Source organism: Pagrus major, chromosome 18 (assembly GCF_040436345.1).
Source record: "Pagrus major chromosome 18, Pma_NU_1.0".
In the NCBI taxonomy this organism is placed as follows: Eukaryota; Metazoa; Chordata; class Actinopteri; order Spariformes; family Sparidae; genus Pagrus; species Pagrus major.
In genome coordinates this window covers 37,152,752-37,174,894 of record NC_133232.1, presented here as the reverse complement: position 1 = coordinate 37,174,894, position 22,143 = coordinate 37,152,752, and the positions used below count along the sequence as shown (strand labels likewise).

The 22,143-nt window shown below is 45.6% G+C and overlaps 1 protein-coding gene across 1 annotated transcript in view; it reads left to right on the top strand.

Annotated features, from left to right (window-relative positions):
* Window positions 1-7,043: 7,043 nt before the first annotated feature.
* The window catches only part of anxa5a (annexin A5a), a 32,114-nt gene continuing 17,014 nt past the window's right edge, over window positions 7,044-22,143 (top strand). The window contains exons 1-3 of the mRNA XM_073486591.1: window positions 7,044-7,164; window positions 9,255-9,349; window positions 18,152-18,265. Coding sequence (XP_073342692.1) covers window positions 7,044-7,164; window positions 9,255-9,349; window positions 18,152-18,265 — 330 coding nt within the window. The remainder of the gene's footprint in view (window positions 7,165-9,254; window positions 9,350-18,151; window positions 18,266-22,143) is intronic.

Here is a 22,143-nt window from a genome sequence, read left to right as displayed (position 1 = left end):
AAGGTAACAAAGCCTGACTAACTTACCGAAGCTCACTCATTAACAAGTGACTTTATATTTCCTTTGTCTAATCCGTACAAACACATAAGTGTAAAAATGACTGTTTTTTAATTGTGTTAGCTTTGAGCAGAGCCAGGCTAGCTGTGTCCTTTGCTTCTAGATCCAGATACGCCCTGTTCAAAGATTAATTCAACATTTTGGGAAATATTTGTTTTCATGCTGAGAGTTCGATAAGAAGACCGATACAGCTCTTATAGACTGGAAAGAGGGTTAAAGGAGTTCAGTGAAGAAGATAGCAACTTGTTTTAAAATGTAAAAAAAAATCAACCGAAAGAAAAAATAAAAATGGCTCCAGACAGCTTGTCCGGCCTAACGAGAATGAGGAAGCCAAATTAATTTGAAAAGACGTTATTATTAGCCGACTATGAGCTAATGTTTTTAGCTTAGCAGCTACAGGAAAGATTTTGATTATATAAAGCCATTTCATGTTTTTTTGTTTGTTTTTTACATTTTGAATCAAGTCTCCAGCTACTTCAGTTGTTAAGGCGAACGCTGCAACGCTCTTTTGCTGTGAAATTCCCGAAATGTTTTGTAGACCACGAAACTTCACCTGACTTTCAATCGACATGAGGTGACTTGATAATGACTGAATTTTTATTTTTGAGTGAACTGTTCCTTTAAGCTAAGCTAGCAAAGCTAACCAGCTGCTGACTCTAGCTTCAGCCAGCTGAGTGGTAGTGGTATCCATCTTCTCACCTGATTCCTCACAAAGAAGAAAGAGACACTTGTACTGTAACAGTTCACTTTCTGCACTAATAAATCAAGAAATCTTCCACTGGTCTGAGCACAGGTCGTCTCAAACTAATAACAGCTCACCTGTCTGCTCACTTCAGCAGACACCTGTAGACTAATGAGGTCTGACATCTTGGACAGATCTCATGTCTGCATGTGTTCTACCTCTGCTGTTGAGCTGAAATATGTCCTCGGGCACAGCGTGGCCATCTGTGGACTCACAATCCTCTTGTAATAAAAACAGAGCCATTAATCTGAATAATGATGGACATGTTTCCTCTGGTGTAGATCCCTGCTGGGTTTATCCTGCAGACAGTAGAAACGCTGGTCAAGAATGGATGAGATCTGATGACATATGGTGAGAAATGTGGATAATAAATGTTGCTGATGAAGACAACAAAAATATGGAGTCCGTCTCATATTATGTGTCCATTTTCTAGGACTCTGGTTATATTTTTGAGGGTGAGACTCTGACAGGAAGAGATGAAAACACCTGCTTGGAGATAATAAAATATAAATCAAGGTAAGCTGCCTCAGAGCAACAGAAGAAACTAAAATGTCATGGTAAAAAGACCTTGTTCTTACAGTGGCTGTTTTCAACATGTTGCTGGCATTTTATGATGGACACAAGTCACACATCCTGTATTCATTGCTGTTGATGCAGTGTGTAATGTAGTTGGCATACGTTTTATGTTTCTCTACTCATTCCCATGTAAAAAGGAAAGGTCCATTTAAAATGTGAAATACACATGAATAGAGTAAAACCCCCGTGTGTCTCAGTCTGAAGCTACATGCTTCTTTACATCAGAGCAGTTACCCAACAGAAAAAGCAGCTATTATTCTCACAAAAAAGTCTTGTTCAAATTCACCAGATGGTACGATATGTTCATGTGGATGTTGTCCAAACGTCCACTCAGCTGGCCAGGTAATTGCTGAAATGGAGCCATTTGCATTTGACAACGCCTGCCCTCAGCACAGAGGCAGACAGCAAACAGCCGATGGGCGGTGGCCGGGGAGGCTCTTTGGTTGATGATACAGCTTATTGTTCGTCAGTCAGCACCCGACTAATTGAGCTGTCCACAGCTCTGTATACCCGACTGTCCCAGGGTGCTCGGCTCCTGAATGAAAATCTCACAGTGATTCGGTTTGGAAACTGACTCTCAGGGATGAAAGTGGGAAGTGAAAGCAACAGTCAGCAGTTTGCAGGATAACTGGTTTACTCATATGACTCAGAAGTGCTCGGTAGCTGTTGTCATATGAAAACAAACTCTAATCTGAGGTCAAAGTTCAAACTATCTCACCTGAAGGTCCATTCAGTAGCTTTGGATCATATCACATGATTATCCTCTACCTTCAGTCTCAGCCTGAGCTTTACTGGTTGATTTAATTATAGCTACAGAGAACCATTTATAAGGCAACAGCAAACATGTCGTTCCTCAAAATGCTATTTACCCATTCTGTCATTTGTGTTAGATATTTTGTCAAGGCAGAATTTCAACACTCTACAAGACAAGCAACCATTAATCAGTCCTGTCCAAATTATGAAAATGGTTCGTGTCATATTTCTCTACAACATTAAATATTCATGACTGAATATGCAACAATCAGTCAGTCAAAGTCAGAGTTTAACACAGTTAGAGTTAATCTGCGTCATCCCGACTGTGTGGCTGTGCTGTGATCAGATTTAATAGGCTGATAGGTGACAGGCGACCCTCGGACCGACTCCTCTCTAGGCAGGAGAGTTAATGTGATATACATGTTTATTCAGATCTGTGCTAAACTAATACTTGATTTCCAAAGGCATGAACCAAAGGAAGGATCACAGCTGACGGTGACTGAGACTGTTCCGCAAAACGTGGCTGCATACTCTGGTAGGATCATGATGGGTCTCATCAGTAAGAAGCTGACAGAGGAAAAAGGTTTTCAGGGCCTTTAAATGTAATGTCTTACTCTGTGATTCAGTGTTGTCATGTTTTAGGGGTTCATTTATTGTACAGGATCTGATTAGAAGGACCAGATGATGTTTGGATAAAGTAATGACATTAATTTTCCTCCATACTTTAGATGAAGTCTCCATCTTGTAGCTTGTATTTTGAGAGTTTTGTGATAATTAATATTCAAGTGAAACTGACATTTAACATCCAAAACAGCACATGATTCATTTAGCCTGATTAGGCTTAATGCTCATCGACTAAAGAGGCTCAATTATGCAGAAAAGGGTCTCTGTTTAATCTGATACATTTAAAAAAAAAAAAAAAAAGCTGCTTGTTTATTTGTGGCGAGAGGAAATTGACTCCATGTCAGTCTGAGAGCTCTTGTGAGATGAAACTGTGAGTATCCGTAACTGGATCACCTGAGAGATGGTGTTCACACTCTCATCTTCTCACCAGCGCTCACTTTAATTAAGGCTCGCAGGGACGAGGACAGCAGTGATGATACTGAGCTGCACCTCGCCGCTGCGCTCTGCTGATCCCGGTGCTCCTGTCAGGCATCAGGCATCTCCTGTTTGCCTTCTGTTCGCTGTAACACATGTGAACTAACTACACATGAAAACATGTTGTCCCAGAATGTAGAGCTTTGATTCAATCATTTACCGTTTGTAAAGAAAGACGAGCTCTCACACTTTGATTCATGACTTTGAAGTAATTATAGGCCAATATTCCTGCGAGCACCTCAAGATATTTACTTATAAAACATCATCGATGTTCAGTGTTCAAAGTAATTAAATACATTTACATACAAATATGAGGTACCTCTACTCCATTATTTAAGTATTGTACTTTTACTTCACAGCATTTATTTAACAATTATAGTTATTTGTAATGAGGATCCTGTCATATATTATGTGTTCTTATAGGTTGAACTAATGTAACATAGTACATTTACTCAAGTGCTGCACTTCAGTACACATTTGAGGTATTTGTACTGTGCTTGAGTATTTCCATTGTATGGAACTTTATACTTCTATATATATATCTATATATATATATATACTTCTACTCGACTGCATCTCAGAGGCAGATATCGTAGTTTTTACTCCACTTCATTTGTCCGACCGCTTAAATTAGAAGTCACATTTCAAGTTTGAATCCCCTGAATCTCCATTTTGACTGCTGTTTGTAATAAATGAAAGGATTAGGTGTTCCTTTATGTGTTGAGAAAACCCTCGTGCTTCTTTAGATAAACGCTTTAAAAACCAGCTGGAAGCTGCATCGTGACGAAGCTTATTAACAGGCTGTTTTTCTGAGCTCAAGAAAAGTTGAGTTTTTAGAGATATGAGCTTATCACAGGACAGCGACAAACATGTGGTGGTCTTATAGAAAGCGATGCACTGCTCGAGGCTCAGGTGTATATAATGTTTGTCAAACTGGTATTCAGCCTTACTGATTCAGTATGTTGTTGCGTGTGAGCTTTTATTTGTCATCGTTACAGTTAATACTTCCTGTGCTTTTCTCCAGAAGTGTCATTTGCAGAGAAACTAAACCTGAACTACATCTTACAGGATAATCTTTGACATTAACTGTAACGTAACACTGCAGGGAAGGATAGTAACTTACAGCCCTCTTGACCTTTGAGACACGTTCAGTAGCCTGTTGACACTTTTCTGAAGGTCACACAAAGCAGCTGAGCGCATGAGCTCATGAGCTGCTGTTTGACGGACAGTGAGTGAAAGACAACACGGCGTGCGGACGAGGACGGACATGTTGTCAGCTTTCACCTGTGACGCTGCAGCCAGCAGGGAAATAAAGAGCGTGTACCTGAGCCACAGATCACCTGTGAAGACAGAGAGGAACCACGCTTGTTGGTGAGAGGCAGACTAAACATGACTTATTCTGCTTTATTGATGCTGACACACTTACTGAGCAATGAGATCTGGATTTAAGACAATTACACACAAACTCTGAGCCTATTTTAATCAGGATTTTATCATCCACTTTCTTTCAGGTTACAACAGTTGTCTCCCATCAGAAAGAAGGATGGTAAGTGTTTCCTCTCTTTGTTTGTTTTCCTGTGAATTTAAATATTCTCAAATTGCAACGAGAATTGCCACAAGAAATAATATTTTTTTTGCCCAAAATGCTGAGATTAAGACGAGTATTTCTGAGCCACAGCACCAGAACTTACCTGCATGTTTGTGTGATGAAGTGTGTCTCGACTCTGAAAAGGTCACTGCTTTTCTGAGGCACACTGACAGTTACTGCACGACCAGTCTCAAACAAAACACATCACAAATAACTGGCAGAAACAGCATCTGATTTGCATGCAACACTAGCTGCTTTTTGTGCACACATAACCTGACGTCTAGATGATCCCTGTGAGGATGCACTCATTAGTAAAACATTACCACGACTCGTGCACTCACATCGGAACAAAAAGAGAAGGAGCAGCTTCATTTGATATCCTTGATTTGATTTTATCCTCTCCGGCTTGTTGAGAGAGCTCAGACTGTCTGATGAGGACGAGCTGATTTAAGACCTCAAGTGATGGCAAGAACTTCAGTTTCAGTTAATGGCGATGGTCTAATTTGTACCATATTGTATTACGATGTGCCTGGAAACTGCAGGTACGTGTGTCTATTGTATCCCTGCTGGTTACAATTTCCTAAAAGGGCAGTTGGGAGACAATCAGCTCCCTGATGGCAGCGTCACTGAAGAGGAAGCCCTCTGTACCTGAAAACTAGATAAAGCAGCTATTCTTCGAGATTATCATTGACTGTCATCATGCAACATGCTTAAAACACGTCCATCCTGTTCAGACTCAACAATTGTTGACTGCTGTGCGCTCAAGAAAGAGGACTTAGATTGATGCACGATGTAGAAAGAAGCTCGTATCTGCAAAAGGTCAAATTTTCAGGAATTACGAAATAGCATTGTTACCAGGGTAAACGGTGGTAGTTAATGTTCTGCAAACCACTGATGCGTTCACATTTGTCACAGGCCACGCATCATATCACATGGTACATGTCATATCACATTCACATCACATGTTTTTACCTATATATAGGGTTAGGGTGCGCTGCCAGGGCCCCAATAAATATCTATACATATATATATATATATATACATATCTATATATAGATATTTATTGGGGCCCTGGCAGCGTCGTATGAAGGTGGCCCTTCGAGGCGGAGGTTGTGCTCTTGAAACACCAAACAGCTTCTGTGTGTGAAAACAGATGAACAACAAAAGAAATGATGAACAGAAACCTTCACTGAGAGAGAAAGATAATATTCTTTCACTTCTCCCACCTGCGCAGAGTTTGGTACAAGGCTGCAGCTGAGGCTAATGTTTTATTGCTTTTTTTCAAATGACATTATCCCTGAAGAACAAGTGAGACAGGACATTTTTAAAATAACCTGCACAACACAAAGCAGCAGCACCAGCAGTATTTAAGTTAGTACTGGCCCCCAGACTTTGGACTGACAGCGGTTAACCACAGGTGGGTTTTGTTGGCTGGTGGCAGCATTTCTTTTATAGATCAGTATATTATATTCATGACATTTATGCCTCGAAAATGAAACATTCTCAGTGTTTCTGTTGAGGTTTTATTCTTATTATGTTGGGGAAGCATTTGAACACCATTTGGACCAGCAAGGAGCACCAGAACTCTCAGATGCATTAGAATTTAAAGAATAAATTGAAAATTCAGTCATTATAATTTATTCATAGTCCACAAAACATTTCTGGAGCTTTACAGTAAAACAGCATTGCAGCATTCTCCTAAACAATAGAAGTAGATGGGGACTTGTTTTAAACGTAATTAAAAAAAGGTTGGAAAACAACATGAAATGGCTCCGTACAGCGCGTCCTCGTAATCCAAGTCACCAAAAGCCCCTGAAGAAAGTCTTCAGTGCGGCTGCTGAGCTAAAAGCAGCAGCCCGACCTCACGCTGAGGGTCTACGTGACGTCTTTTTAGATCAGTTTGGGATCACAGGGCTTCTGCAGACTTGAATTATGCCGGCCGAGTTGTCTGAAAACATTTTATGTTGTTTATTTTGACATTTTTTTATGAGCCATATGGTTGAACTTTCACTCACACTTTCATTCATTCACTGCTTTCAGTCTGGTAACTATTTTGCACACTATGCAATATAACAGTTATAATACAAACACTGCATTGAATTAATTCCAAATATAATCATGTGTTACTTTAATTCTGTGGCATGAACGCAGGAGGACATATGAATCAGAATCAAGACAAACACACATGCATGAGTGCACACAGACGCACACAACTGTTACAAGTCGTAAATGTATAAAACACTTATCTGTGTCTCTCCTCCACAGGCGTACAGAGGCAGCGTCAGACCGTTCGTCAACTTTAACCCCAAACACGACGCTGAAATCCTCCATAAAGCCATGAAGGGAATCGGTCAGTCTCCACTGCTGCTGCCTCTCCTGCTCACACTCAGCGTGTTACATTTCATGTAGTGCAGGTGAACAGATATCTGTAAATACTGGATAGCTTTCGTCAGGTTATCAGACATGTGATGAAATGACTTGAGTCAAAGTGTTCAGCAAGTCCAAAGTCATTTAGAGGACCTGTCACAGGTTGTGTCGAGTCGAGTCGAGTCCCAAGTCAAGACATCCTTCCTTTGTCTAACCTGTTAAAAACTGTGACAATGGATTGAATTTGTACTGTAATTATTGATCTACAGGAAAATACATGTAACCAAACAACAAACAAATAACTTTTTTTCTTAATTTCCTCTCAATCAAAAAAGTATCCCGACCCCATCACTGACCGTCCAACACAAAATAATAATTTAATCTGACAGAGAAAAGACATTTGTGTCGTCACGTCTCAAGTCAAATAACTACTGGTTAACTTCCAGTTAAAGTCCAGTTTGAATCTCAAGTCATTTATTTTTCAGCCGACTCGAGGTCAAAGTGAAACTCAGGTCCACGTCTCTGCTGACTGAAACTTCATGAGGTTTATTTCTGAGTTGTAGGTGTTTCTCATATAGTTTCTCCCAAACAGCCGCAGCGGTAAAGTCAGAACAGTAGTTTTATCTTCCGTACCAGCAGGCGACAGCTGTGTCTCGTTAATGAATTCTTGTTTTTGTTGAGGTTAAAGAAGTGCTTTGCAATTTAATGTTTGTTTTGCTGCATTCATCTCAGTGAGACTCCTGTAACGGTCCAGCTGATCGTTGTATTAAGACCTTGTTGTTTGAGGCCGTACACTTGTCAACATACTGGATTTAATCAGCCCAGTCACCAGGCTGAGATGTTGGCAGTGCCGCTTCTGCACACCACTACGTTCACAAGTCTTAGGCTACGAACTGTACTGACATTTCAACAAAACACGCTACATGTTGATGACCTGACTCGTGTGGAGGTGCAGGCAAACAAGAAGTGTTTCAACATTTGTAAGCGTCATACCATGTTTGTGTTTGTTGGCTGGAGGTCAGGACACCTCAGCTTTAATTGTGGTCACAGATATGAGTGTGTTTAACCAGACCTCAGGACATCTCCAGCTGTTTTTGTGGTGACTAAAACATTTTTCCCTAACCCTAACTGAGAGTGGTTTACATGCTGAAATCAACCCAGATCGTAAGCGCAGCATTGTCACAATGTAACATTCAGCATAAAGAAGTGGTTTTGTAGTTTGGACATTCACTCTGTTGACTGAGTATAAATACTTCACTAAAAGCACAAACCGACAAACAAATGTCAGAAATCTGTTCAGCTCGTCAGCATTCCTGCAAAAAGAGCAATTTAAAGACTTTTACAATGTAAAGATGTCGCTTCATGTGATTTATGTCTTTGTTAAAAGCTGTTCGGTTTAATCCAGATGACTTTCTGATAGTTTGACCTTCGACCCCATTTTGCAGTTTACAGGTGATGGGAAACTGCAATCGAACCGTCCCTCTGCAGTCATTAGTGTAAATCAATGAGCCCCGTGACAATCATCAGATTAAAGCTGTAGCCTACAGCAGGAATTCATGGTGTAACAATTAACACCAGCACCTCTCCTGCTGAACACAACCTGACTGACTATTAACACCTTTTCTTCCTTTTATGTCCTACTCTCACTTCCTGCCAGTTTCTCACAGTAAGATGGTGATTTTATGAAGATCTAAAAAAACGTGAGAAGGACAATAATGACCTGAGCACGTGTGTCTGCAGTCAGAGCTGTCGCACAGATCAGCAGGGCTTTGTGCCATCATTAACATCTCGATCCCTCAGAGGAAATATCACATGCTGTTTGTCTATCTGTCCGTTTCCTCTGAAGTGCTGGTGGCTTTAGGAGTTATTGATCGTCATCCTATTAAATGCTGATCTCCTGCTTTATGGGGGCGACGGTTTATTTGGGAGTATTTTCCAAGCTGTCAATTATTCTCAATGAGGTTTTGCTAAGGAGACAGGTGTAAACAGCCTTTAATCTGTGAGAGTGAAGAGACGTTAGGGTGTGCGGCTCACTGCAGATGTCATTTAATGCTTTTTTGACTTGTGGTCCAGGTACGGATGAAGACGCCATCCTGATGCTCCTGACATCCCGCAGCAACGATCAGCGCCAGCAAATTAAGGCAGCGTATAAAAAGGCCTACGGAAAGGTAAGATGAGCCGCTGGGAAGGAAACCGAGAGCCGACGACAAGCGGCGGTGAAAATGATGGATGGTTACAGGTCACGTTAACACTGTGTCCCGATGACACTTAATCCAGCTCAGAGGCTTCAGGTTTTCTACACTTCCTTTATTACTTTCTTTACTTAACAAATTATCCTGGCAGAACTTTATATTTTAGTTATTGTGAATATCTCCCGTTAAAAGCTGCTAAACTACACTGTGTTAGTCCGTCTCTCAGTAGTCTGTCTGACAGTCAGCACATTCAGGCTCCCGAAGAGTGAAACCTTTACAGCTGTCAGCATGTGAAGTGTTTTGTGCTGCAGAGCTTATTATTAACATGATTCATGAAGGACTAACTAGTTCTCTGATGACCACTACTTTACACTGGAGTTCAATTCAAGAGCAAAATAACATTAAAGCAAAGATCTGCCTGGTAGTGAGCGAGAGACAAATCACCTCACCCCGTTTGAACTGTGCCACGAATCACATGAAGTTTGTCAACTGAAAAGATGATTTTACAAGAAAGTCTCAGTTTGTCATCAAACTAATGAAACACGAGATGAATAAGTGAAAACACGTCATTATAAAGACGACGCAGCCAGCAGTCGCCTTCGTGACGTCGTCTCCTCACTGAAACATTGTAGAGCTGCTCCTGCATATCAGCAGCTCACAGAACTGAGCCAGAACCAGAACTGCAGTCGTCAATATGAGCAGATTGATTGTGATGTTCATCTTGTTTACGAGCTTTTCTGAGCTCCATGTTGGTGTTGGTTCTGGTGCTGATGAGACGATGTAGTTCACTGAGCGCTTCAACACAAAACTACACGAGGTTTGACTTTAACACAACAAACTGACACTTTATGGACTGAATGTCTCTATTCACACAGTTTTCCAAAATAAGGTCCCATGAAGCGACCTGGAAGAGGAGCGACTCAGCTCTCTGCTGTGCCCACGCACATCGTAACACAGTGTGTTCTCACGGGGTGTGGAGCTGGAGCCAGCAACCTCCACCTCCACCAGCTGTTAGAAGCTCCGCCTCCAGCAGCTGAAGAAGCTCCAGCAGCTGTTAGAAGCTCCACCAGCTGAAGAAGCTCCACCTCCAGCAGCTGTTAGAAGCTCCAGCAGCTGTTAGAAGCTCCACCTCCACCTCCAGCAGCTGTTAGAAGCTCCAGCAGCTGTTAGAAGCTCCACCTCCAGCAGGTGTTAGAAGCTCCACCTCCAGCAGCTGTTAGAAGCTCCACCTCCAGCAGCTGAAGAAGCTCCACCTCCACCAGCTGAAGAAGCTCTAGCAGCTGTTAGAAGCTCCGCCTCCAGCAGCTGTTAGAAGCTCCAGCAGCTGTTAGAAGCTCCACCTCCAGCAGCTGTTAGAAGCTCCACCTCCAGCAGCTGTTAGAAGCTCCACCTCCAGCAGCTGTTAGAAGCTCCAGCAGCTGTTAGAAGCTCCACCTCCAGCAGCTGTTAGAAGCTCCAGCAGCTGTTAGAAGCTCCACCTCCACCAGCTGAAGAAGCTCCAGCAGCTGTTAGAAGCTCCACCAGCTGAAGAAGCTCCAGCAGCTGTTAGAAGCTCCAGCAGCTGTTAGAAGCTCCACCTCCAGCAGCTGTTAGAAGCTCCACCTCCACCAGCTGAAGAAGCTCCAGCAGCTGTTAGAAGCTCCGCCTCCAGCAGCTGTTAGAAGCTCCGCCTCCAGCAGCTGTTAGAAGCTCCACCTCAACCAGCTGTTAGAAGCTCCAGCAGCTGTTAGAAGCTCCACCTCCACCAGCTGAAGAAGCTCCAGCAGCTGTTAGAAGCTCCACCAGCTGAAGAAGCTCCACCTCCAGCAGCTGTTAGAAGCTCCAGCAGCTGTTAGAAGCTCCACCTCCAGCAGCTGTTAGAAGCTCCACCTCCAGCAGCTGTTAGAAGCTCCAGCAGCTGTTAGAAGCTCCACCTCCACCAGCTGAAGAAGCTCCACCTCCACCAGCTGAAGAAGCTCTAGCAGCTGTTAGAAGCTCCACCTCCACCAGCTGAAGAAGCTCTAGCAGCTGTTAGAAGCTCCACCAGCTGAAGAAGCTCCACCTCCACCAGCTGAAGAAGCTCCACCTCCACCAGCTGAAGAAGCTCTAGCAGCTGTTAGAAGCTCCACCTCCACCAGCTGAAGAAGCTCCACCTCCACCAGCTGAAGAAGCTCTAGCAGCTGTTAGAAGCTCCACCTCCAGCAGGTGTTAGAAGCTCCACCTCCAGCAGCTGTTAGAAGCTCCAGCAGCTGTTAGAAGCTCCGCCTCCACCAGCTGAAGAAGCTCCACCTCCACCAGCTGAAGAAGCTCTAGCAGCTGTTAGAAGCTCCAGCAGCTGTTAGAAGCTCCACCTCCACCAGCTGAAGAAGCTCCAGCAGCTGTTAGAAGCTCCACCAGCTGAAGAAGCTCCACCTCCAGCAGCTGTTAGAAGCTCCAGCAGCTGTTAGAAGCTCCACCTCCAGCAGGTGTTAGAAGCTCCACCTCCAGCAGCTGTTAGAAGCTCCAGCAGCTGTTAGAAGCTCCACCTCCACCAGCTGAAGAAGCTCCACCTCCACCAGCTGAAGAAGCTCTAGCAGCTGTTAGAAGCTCCACCTCCACCAGCTGAAGAAGCTCTAGCAGCTGTTAGAAGCTCCACCAGCTGAAGAAGCTCCACCTCCACCAGCTGAAGAAGCTCCACCTCCACCAGCTGAAGAAGCTCTAGCAGCTGTTAGAAGCTCCACCTCCACCAGCTGAAGAAGCTCCACCTCCACCAGCTGAAGAAGCTCTAGCAGCTGTTAGAAGCTCCACCTCCAGCAGGTGTTAGAAGCTCCACCTCCAGCAGCTGTTAGAAGCTCCAGCAGCTGTTAGAAGCTCCGCCTCCACCAGCTGAAGAAGCTCCACCTCCACCAGCTGAAGAAGCTCTAGCAGCTGTTAGAAGCTCCAGCAGCTGTTAGAAGCTCCGCCTCCACCTCCACCAGCTGAAGAAGCTCCACCTCCAGCAGCTGTTAGAAGCTCCAGCAGCTGTTAGAAGCTCCGCCTCCAGCAGCTGTTGAAGCTCCACCTCCAGCAGCTGTTAGAAGCTCCAGCAGCTGTTAGAAGCTCCGCCTCCAGCAGCTGTTAGAAGCTCCAGCAGCTGTTAGAAGCTCCACCTCCAGCAGCTGTTAGAAGCTCCGCCTCCACCAGCTGAAGAAGCTCCAGCAGCTGTTAGAAGCTCCGCCTCCAGCAGCTGAAGAAGCTCCACCTCCAGCAGCTGTTAGAAGCTCCGCCTCCAGCAGCTGTTAGAAGCTCCGCCTCCAGCAGCTGTTGAAGCTCCAGCAGCTGTTAGAAGCTCCACCTCCACCAGCTGTTAGAAGCTCCACCTCCAGCAGCTGTTAGAAGCTCCGCCTCCAGCAGCTGAAGAAGCTCCACCTCCAGCAGCTGTTAGAAGCTCCACCTCCAGCAGCTGTTAGAAGCTCCACCTCCAGCAGCTGTTAGAAGCTCCGCCTCCAGCAGCTGAAGAAGCTCCACCTCCAGCAGCTGTTAGAAGCTCCACCTCCAGCAGCTGTTAGAAGCTCCGCCTCCAGCAGCTGTTAGAAGCTCCGCCTCCAGCAGCTGTTGAAGCTCCACCTCCAGCAGCTGTTAGAAGCTCCGCCTCCAGCAGCTGAAGAAGCTCCAGCAGCTGTTAGAAGCTCCACCTCCAGCAGCTGTTAGAAGCTCCACCTCCACCAGCTGAAGAAGCTCCAGCAGCTGTTAGAAGCTCCACCTCCAGCAGCTGTTAGAAGCTCCAGCAGCTGTTAGAAGCTCCACCAGCTGAAGAAGCTCCACCTCCACCAGCTGAAGAAGCTCCAGCAGCTGTTAGAAGCTCCAGCAGCTGTTAGAAGCTCCACCTCCAGCAGCTGTTAGAAGCTCCACCTCCACCAGCTGAAGAAGCTCCAGCAGCTGTTAGAAGCTCCGCCTCCAGCAGCTGTTAGAAGCTCCGCCTCCAGCAGCTGTTAGAAGCTCCACCTCAACCAGCTGTTAGAAGCTCCAGCAGCTGTTAGAAGCTCCACCTCCAGCAGCTGTTAGAAGCTCCACCTCCACCAGCTGAAGAAGCTCCAGCAGCTGTTAGAAGCTCCGCCTCCAGCAGCTGTTAGAAGCTCCACCTCCACCAGCTGAAGAAGCTCCAGCAGCTGTTAGAAGCTCCACCAGCTGAAGAAGCTCCACCTCCAGCAGCTGTTAGAAGCTCCAGCAGCTGTTGAAGCTCCACCTCCAGCAGGTGTTAGAAGCTCCACCAGCTGTTAGAAGCTCCACCTCCAGCAGGTGTTAGAAGCTCCACCAGCTGTTAGAAGCTCCACCTCCAGCAGGTGTTAGAAGCTCCACCTCCAGCAGCTGTTAGAAGCTCCAACAGCTGTTAGAAGCTCCACCTCCACCAGCTGAAGAAGCTCTAGCAGCTGTTAGAAGCTCCACCAGCTGAAGAAGCTCCACCTCCACCAGCTGAAGAAGCTCCACCTCCACCAGCTGAAGAAGCTCTAGCAGCTGTTAGAAGCTCCACCTCCAGCAGGTGTTAGAAGCTCCACCTCCAGCAGCTGTTAGAAGCTCCAGCAGCTGTTAGAAGCTCCGCCTCCACCAGCTGAAGAAGCTCTAGCAGCTGTTAGAAGCTCCAGCAGCTGTTAGAAGCTCCGCCTCCACCTCCACCAGCTGAAGAAGCTCTAGCAGCTGTTAGAAGCTCCACCTCCAGCAGCTGTTAGAAGCTCCAGCAGCTGTTAGAAGCTCCACCTCCAGCAGCTGTTAGAAGCTCCGCCTCCAGCCGCTGTTAGAAGCTCCAGCAGCTGTTAGAAGCTCCACCTCCAGCAGCTGTTAGAAGCTCCACCTCCACCAGCTGAAGAAGCTCCAGCAGCTGTTAGAAGCTCCGCCTCCAGCAGCTGAAGAAGCTCCAGCAGCTGTTAGAAGCTCCGCCTCCACCAGCTGAAGAAGCTCCAGCAGCTGTTAGAAGCTCCGCCTCCAGCAGCTGAAGAAGCTCCACCTCCAGCAGCTGTTAGAAGCTCCACCTCCAGCAGCTGTTAGAAGCTCCGCCTCCAGCAGCTGTTAGAAGCTCCGCCTCCAGCAGCTGTTGAAGCTCCGCCTCCAGCAGCTGTTAGAAGCTCCGCCTCCAGCAGCTGTTAGAAGCTCCGCCTCCACCAGCTGAAGAAGCTCCACCTCCACCAGCTGTTAGAAGCTCCACCAGCTGAAGAAGCTCCGCCTCCACCAGTTGTTAGAAGCTCCACCTCCACCAGCTGTTAGAAGCTCCACCAGCTGAAGAAGCTCCGCCTCCACCAGTTGTTAGAAGCTCCACCTCCAGCAGCTGTTAGAAGCTCCGCCTCCAGCAGCTGTTAGAAGCTCCACCTCCACCAGCTGTTAGAAGCTCCGCCTCCAGCAGCTGTTAGAAGCTCCGCCTCCAGCAGCTGTTAGAAGCTCCAGCAGCTGTTAGAAGCTCCACCTCCAGCAGCTGTTAGAAGCTCCGCCTCCAGCAGCTGTTAGAAGCTCCACCTCCAGCAGCTGAAGAAGCTCCAGCAGCTGTTGAAGCTCCACCTCCAGCAGTTGTTAGAAGCTCCAGCAGCTGTTGAAGCTCCACCTCCACCAGCTGAAGAAGCTCCGCCTCCAGCAGCTGAAGAAGCTCCACCTCCACCAGCTGAAGAAGCTCCGCCTCCAGCAGCTGAAGAAGCTCCACCTCCACCAGCTGAAGAAGCTCCACCTCCAGCAGCTGAAGAAGCTCCACCTCCACCAGCTGTTAGAAGCTCCACCTCCACCAGCTGTTAGAAGCTCCAGCAGCTGTTGGAAGCTCCAGCAGCTGTTAGAAGCTCCACCTCCACCAGCTGAAGAAGCTCCACCTCCACCTCCAGCAGCTGTTAGAAGCTCCACCTCCACCAGCTGAAGAAGCTCCACCTCCACCTCCAGCAGCTGAAGAAGCTCCGCCTCCAGCAGCTGAAGAAGCCTCAGCCTCTGTGTGGTGAGGGATCGTTGTGGCGGCTGTATTTCTGCCAGGCTGCTTCAGCCTCGCTCAGCCTCGCTCAGCCTCCACTGCACGTTCAGCATCTCAGACCTTCTGTCATTGATGATCTGGCAGCGAGCTGACAGTCATACAGGGAAAGTGAATCGCCAGAGCTGTGAGCTGTGGGGAGACCAGCATCCTCCAGTCTCCACGGACCAGAATGCTGCTCCATCAGTTATACGAGGCCCGGGTCACCTGATGCTCTCCTGCTCTCACCGTTCTATCACACTGTCAAGTTATTTCATGACCACCTGTGGACTGAAGGCAGCAGGTCATTTGCTGTCTGCCTGCCGTGGAGGTAGCTGAGGCAGCCGGGGAGAAGAAGGGTTCAGAAGTACAAGTAGCTTCCAGAATATCTCTGAACATTACAGTGTTTTATCACAACGAGCCCACAGAGGAGCCCATTTCCTTCATCACTGTTTCAGTGCACCTCTAAAGTGTAATGGCTGAAGAGCCTCAGACCGCTCATATGCAATAACACCCAAAATGAGAACTGTAAATACTGATATCTTAGCGGTGTATAAGTAATGTGTCTGGCTGCATGCTGCAGGGTCTGCTGCCTCTGTGGCTCAGTGTAATTCCTGCTCTGTGATGCCTCTGTGACAAACTGTTGATGGGAATACGATTCGCTGGCTCCTAACAGAGCTGAGAAGGGAAACAGATTCTGATGTGGCGATAGATGCTTTCTGTGAGCTGTTAAAGAAATGACTTGTCTGCCTACTGAACACTTCTGGCCAAGAAGAGCAGATTACAGGATCCCTCCAGGTGTTTGTTTGCTTTGTTGTCGACACTGTTTCAGCAGTTATATCCCGGTTGTGTTCATCTGCAGTGTCATTATATGTGATTCGTTGCACACACAAATCAACAACAATGAAGCCATCTGCCAGTAATGTGTATTTTTGATTCGCTGGTAGTTTAAGTAAATCTATTTTCCTTTCTCCAGGTAAATCTGTAATGATCCAAACAGTTATCTGTTTCTATAGTGGCATCAGGTTAGAGTGGGTGAAGAGGTCAGAGCAGACAGGGTGGTGATACGCACACATGCAGTCGCTGTGTCTGAGTCCGTCAACAGAGAGCTGTCGGAGACGCACTGAACGCTACCGTAGTTTACTTAGACTGTGCCAGCACACGAGGGGCTGATGAATGAGTGTGCTGATAAACTGGCAGAAACAGCGTTGCAAAAGGAAATAACTGCCAGTCCAGCTGGGAAAAAGTGGAGGCAAGCAGTGATCAAGAAGAAAGTAATGGAGACACGGCAGAAAGGTGGGAGGATGAGCAGAAACGAAGAGGGCGTCATGAAATACATGTTGCACTGTTTACGTTCAGACACACAGCATGATGGGCAGGATTCAAACTACATCACGTTACAGACTCTACACTGTAAAGCAGGTGGAGTTCTGCACCAATCCACCAGTAAACCAAAGGTTTGTGATGACCACCATCATTTTCATTTACATTTCTTCCCATCTCAGACCTCGAGTCCTAACTCAAACAAAATGGCAGCTGGTCATTCTGTCGTGTGTGTGTCTGTGTTGAGACTGCCTGTATCCATGACAACGGCTGTCTGAGGCTAAAGCTAGTGTTAACGTCTTCAGCAGGCTAACATCATTGTTAGTTTGTCCAGCAGACTAGCATCAGTGTTAGCCTCTTCAGTAGGCTAGCATCAGTGTTAGCCTCTTCAGCAGGCTAGCATCAGTGTTAGTTTGTCCAGCAGACTAGCATCAGTGTTAGCCTCTCCAGTAGACTAGCATCAGTGTTAGCCTCTTCAGCAGACTAGCATCAGTGTTAGCCTCTTCAGTAGGCTAGCATCAGTGTTAGCCTCTTCAGTAGGCTAGCATCAGTGTTAGCCTCTTCAGTAGGCTAGCATCAGTGTTAGCCTCTTCAGTAGACTAGCATCAGTGTTAGCCTCTTCAGCAGACTAGCATCAGTGTTAGCCTCTCCAGCAGGCTAGCATCAGTGTTAGCCTCTTCAGCAGACTAGCATCAGTGTTAGCCTCTTCAGTAGGCTAGCATCAGTGTTAGCCTCTTCAGTAGGCTAGCATCAGTGTTAGCCTCTTCAGTAGACTAGCATCAGTGTTAGCCTCTTCAGCAGACTAGCATCAGTGTTAGCCTCTTCAGCAGACTAGCATCAGTGTTAGCCTCTCCAGCAGGCTAGCATCAGTGTTAGCCTCTCCAGCAGGCTAGCATCAGTGTTAGCCTCTTCAGCAGACTAGCATCAGTGTTAGCCTCTCCAGTAGACTAGCATCAGTGTTAGCCTCTCCAGCAGGCTAGCATCAGTGTTAGCCTCTCCAGTAGACTAGCATCAGTGTTAGCCTCTTCAGCAGACTAGCATCAGTGTTAGCCTCTCCAGTAGACTAGCATCAGTGTTAGCCTCTCCAGCAGGCTAACGTCAGTTGTTTCTCTGGTTGTTTCAACAGTCTAACATTATTGTTAGTTTATCCAACAAAACACCAGCGTTAGTTTCTCTAACAGGCAACACGGTATGTGCCTCTCCAGCAGACAGGTCTGAGAAGCCTCTGAGTCGTAATATTTAAGTGTTCATGTTGATCTTTGTCATTACCAACAGACCTGACGGCAGTGAGTGGCAGTTATCCTGAGGATAGTCTGTGCCTTCCTACTTGAGGATTCCTAACTTCTCCTGTGTCACAGTGTTGTTATATATCGTTATATCCAATATTGTTTATGCATTTAAAGACTATTAATGGAGTAAAATGCCAGAGAGACAGCTCATTCGTTCAGTTTCCTCCATGTTACACAATGTATGTGATGATATGAAGATAAGTTCCACACAAACACAATTATTCCTGTTTTGTCGTTCTCCTCATTAATCATCAGGACTTGGTCAGCGCGTTGAAATCGGAGCTCGGTGGGCTGTTCGAGAGTCTGATTGTGGCCCTGATGACTCCGGCTATCTCATACGATGCTTCCCAACTGCACAAGGCTCTCAAGGTAACAGATGGAAGTCAACTCAGAAACTCCAGTTAATCCAGATTGCAAGTCTTTTGTATGCAAATGAGTTAAAACCCTCAGACGACACAGTTCATTTACTTTTGTTTGTGGTATTTGTGCATATTTGCTCCAACATTTGATGGGGGAGCACGTGAGCATCAGACCTTTCTCATGGCACTCACCTCAACTCACCACAGCAGTAAAACCACATGTGTGAACCGCTCACGGTGATGAAGGCTTCCTTCTTTTTAAGCCGTGCCAATAACCCAGCATGCACAATAACAGAGCCCGGCATCGGCCCGTATGAAGGGAACTCAGCTGCACCTGTGATAGACGAGATGAAGCGTCTGACGAGGACTTGTGTCAATGTAAAATATGTCTGGATGGTTTAAAGCCATCCAGAGTTAATCTTCATTTGGTTACACAACATTTAAAAGTGAAAATATTATGGATGGATGTGTTGGCTAATGAATGGATATGAATGGCTTAAATACTGTTGAGTAGAGAACAATGTTACTGATGTATAGGTTGAGAAAAGCTAATACATATTTATGTGGTTCATTAGGCTGTAAGAGCACTAAACCTCCACTAATCATTTCATATTAGTAATGAATGACGACAGATATCGTTAAAAGGTTCAACCACAGATAATTATCATCCAACTCTGTGTCTCTGCTGAGCGTTACGGCTGCAACTACCGATTTTTATCACTCCAGATTCATCTGCCGATTGTTTCCTCAATAAATTAATTCGTTATTTTGTCTATAAAATGTCAGAAAATTGTGAAAAATGTTGACGAGTCTTTCCCAAAGTCCAAAATGACGTCCTCAAATGTCTTGTCCAAAGATGTTCAGTCGACTGTTCCAGAAACCAGAAATATTCACTAAGAAAGCTCATTTAAGAAGCTGGAATCAGAAAATGTAGATTTTTACTTTATAAATTAGGTTGACTTATTATCAGAACAGCTGCAGATGAATTTGATATTGGACAATGAACTGATTAATCTCTGCAGGTCTATTGAGTTCCTCTTCTGAAGTCATTATTTGTCTTTATCAGTCTTCAATCTGCTATTAAGACCACATTTCCAGTTCTGCCCAGTGGCCATTCGTGGTATTGCAGCTAATGTGCGCGTCTCCTCCGTGACCTCCGCTGGCTTCCTGTTGCGGCCCGCGTCAGATTCAAGACCATGGTGCTGGCCTTCAAGGCCGTCAGTGGAACTGCACCCGTCTACCTCCAAACACTGGTCAGACCACACAGCCCAGCACGAGCACTTTGGTCCACTACATCAGCTGGCCGGCCGGTACCGCCATCGCTGAGAGCAAACAAAGGCCGCTCAGCGAAGTCACAACTCTTCTCTGTTCTGGCGCCTCAGTGGTGGAACGAACTCCCGACCAGCGTCAGGACAGCAGAGTCACTCGCCATCTTCTGCAGAAGACTCAAGACTCACTTGTTCAGACTTCACCTCGACCCCGCAGAGCACGACTCCCCCCCCCTCCCCCCCCCAAAATAAAATAATTAATATGCACTTGTATGTTCTGACCCTTTTTTACATCAGCACTTACATCATAGCACTTATGTTCTTATGGTATCCTTGATAAATAGCAGCTACTTTGCTCAGATGAGGGCTTAAAAATGTTTCTATCTTTATCGATGGTGATATGTTGTGGTTTCTTTCTTGTGACAAATGTTCTTATTGTAAGTTGCTTTGGACAAAAGCGTCTGCTAAATGCCCTAAATGTAAATGTAAATGTAAATGTAAATGTGCGGCCTTAAACGCATTTTCCCCACAGACCGCCAAAATATAGAAGAGACATCTGTAAAACTGCTAATAGGACACTTTGAACTGCAAACAAGATCACTCCATATTTGATCCATGGAGGTTTCATATTTGTAAAACTTTCCTTGAGACGAGAAAAAGCTGAGCAGAGCAGGAGCTCACGTTAGGGCCAGCAGGAGAAACACTTCAGAGGGCAAAGACTTTCTTTATGCGCCAAGCGAGCAGCTCTCAGTGTAGTGATTAGACGCCATCTTTGCTGTTGTATACATCAAAAAGACCCAAACACAAGACACAGAGGAGCAGGCGAGCAGAACAACAGGAGTGAGCTTTCATGATAAGAAGCTGTGGTCCAAAAAAATCAAAGGCAAGCAACAAAAGCAGCCAACTGAAGCTAAAACTGAAGGATCTGAGGAGCACAAAACCCTGAGCTCAGTACTAACTGCAGCCTGACAGACGGACGGACAGACAGACTTACACAGGCTAAACGAGAGAAGACGAGTGAAACTAATGGGGCAATTCAAAAAGGTGGGAAACACAAAGAAAACATGAGACATCAGGATGAATCCATGAAATAAACAGGAAACAAATAAACCAAAGCATGACATTTGCATTGAGTATCTTATAAATCTGTGGCAGCAGCTGTTCTGATAAACCCAGTCAGCGCTGTGAAAAGGACTAATCTCGCTGTTGAAAACTGAGAACAAAAGCAAGGACACGAACCGATTAGTCTGATGAACAAAAGATCAATTTGCGATTGCTCTGGGTCGAATCTTCTTCTCGCAGCTTCTTTCATAAAAACAAAAGGCACTGTGTGTTTTTTACTCATGATACCACATCCCAGCCGCAGCCTGGCAGAAAATACAGAAGTGTCCTCCAGAGAGCGTCTTTCCTCCGGCTGTGACTCTTGAACTCGTCCTCAACACGCCAACAGAAAAATACGTTTCTTTTTTTCTTGTGTTGCATGAACCTACTTGATGCATTTTGTTGTACAACCCTGTTACGCCCCAAAGCAACCAAAACAAAGACTCGAACACAAACAGGCCAGTAACATGTGAAGGACGCCGACTCAGCACAGTCAATTAGAAGTGATTTATTCATTCAACTCAAAACAAACGGCCGTAGCCGAACACAACGAGGCACTGATACTGGCCACGGTTACATGCCGCCATCCGACAAGGCTAACCCTTTTAAAAGATGTGTCGGAACGGCAACACGTTTAAAAAAGAAATAAATACCAGCATTCCGACCTTAGGAGGCAAAAAATGTCGGAATGATGGGGCGTTTAATTAAAGGTTGAAGTGTTGCCATGCCGACAGTTAGGGCCTAATGGCGGAATGGCGGTTGCCTCCCAGTGGCCACACGTAACAAACCCCGTGTTGTAAAATGACAATTGAATGAACCTTGAAACCTTAAACTTAATTAGCATATAGCATATCTCATGCTTCCTGAACAAAAGGAGCCACAGTCTGCTGGAAACATACGGACATGTGACACTCAGCACTCAGTGCGCTGCATAATGAAAACAATCTTTCATACGGTGTCATTTTCATGAATGAAGTAACCTTGCCTTTGTCTGCATCTGCTTCAGATTTATTTAGGGTCAGAGGCCAAGGCTGTTTTTCATTAGAGCTGCTCGACAGATACGATCCTCTTATTCTCTTTGCTTCCCTTCACGTTTTTTTTATCTCTGATTGTCAGTGCAGGTTGTAACACCTGGTGGTATAACATCTGAGCACACATATCACTTATTGATACTGTCGCTTCCATCTAACAGCCTGTTTTACACCGAGATGTTTCAGCCACCATAATCCTTTAATGCATCGCGAACCTGCCTCTGCTGCTTCTTATGTCACACTAAAGGCTGAGGAGGTTTGACGGAGGTTTGCCTGAGATAATAACTTCAGCACTCCTGGATTCTCTTCTGAATTACTATTCTTTAATCACATTTACATTTGCATTACCAGCACGAATGAAATGTTCAGTCAAAGTGAAGGCAAAGCATTTAGGACTGGCCGCTGCATCCCGTCACACCTGCTGCTCCATTTGTTAGCTGAGAGGTTAATTACGGTGAAGAGAAGAGAGTGAAAGTGTGGCTGAGCCT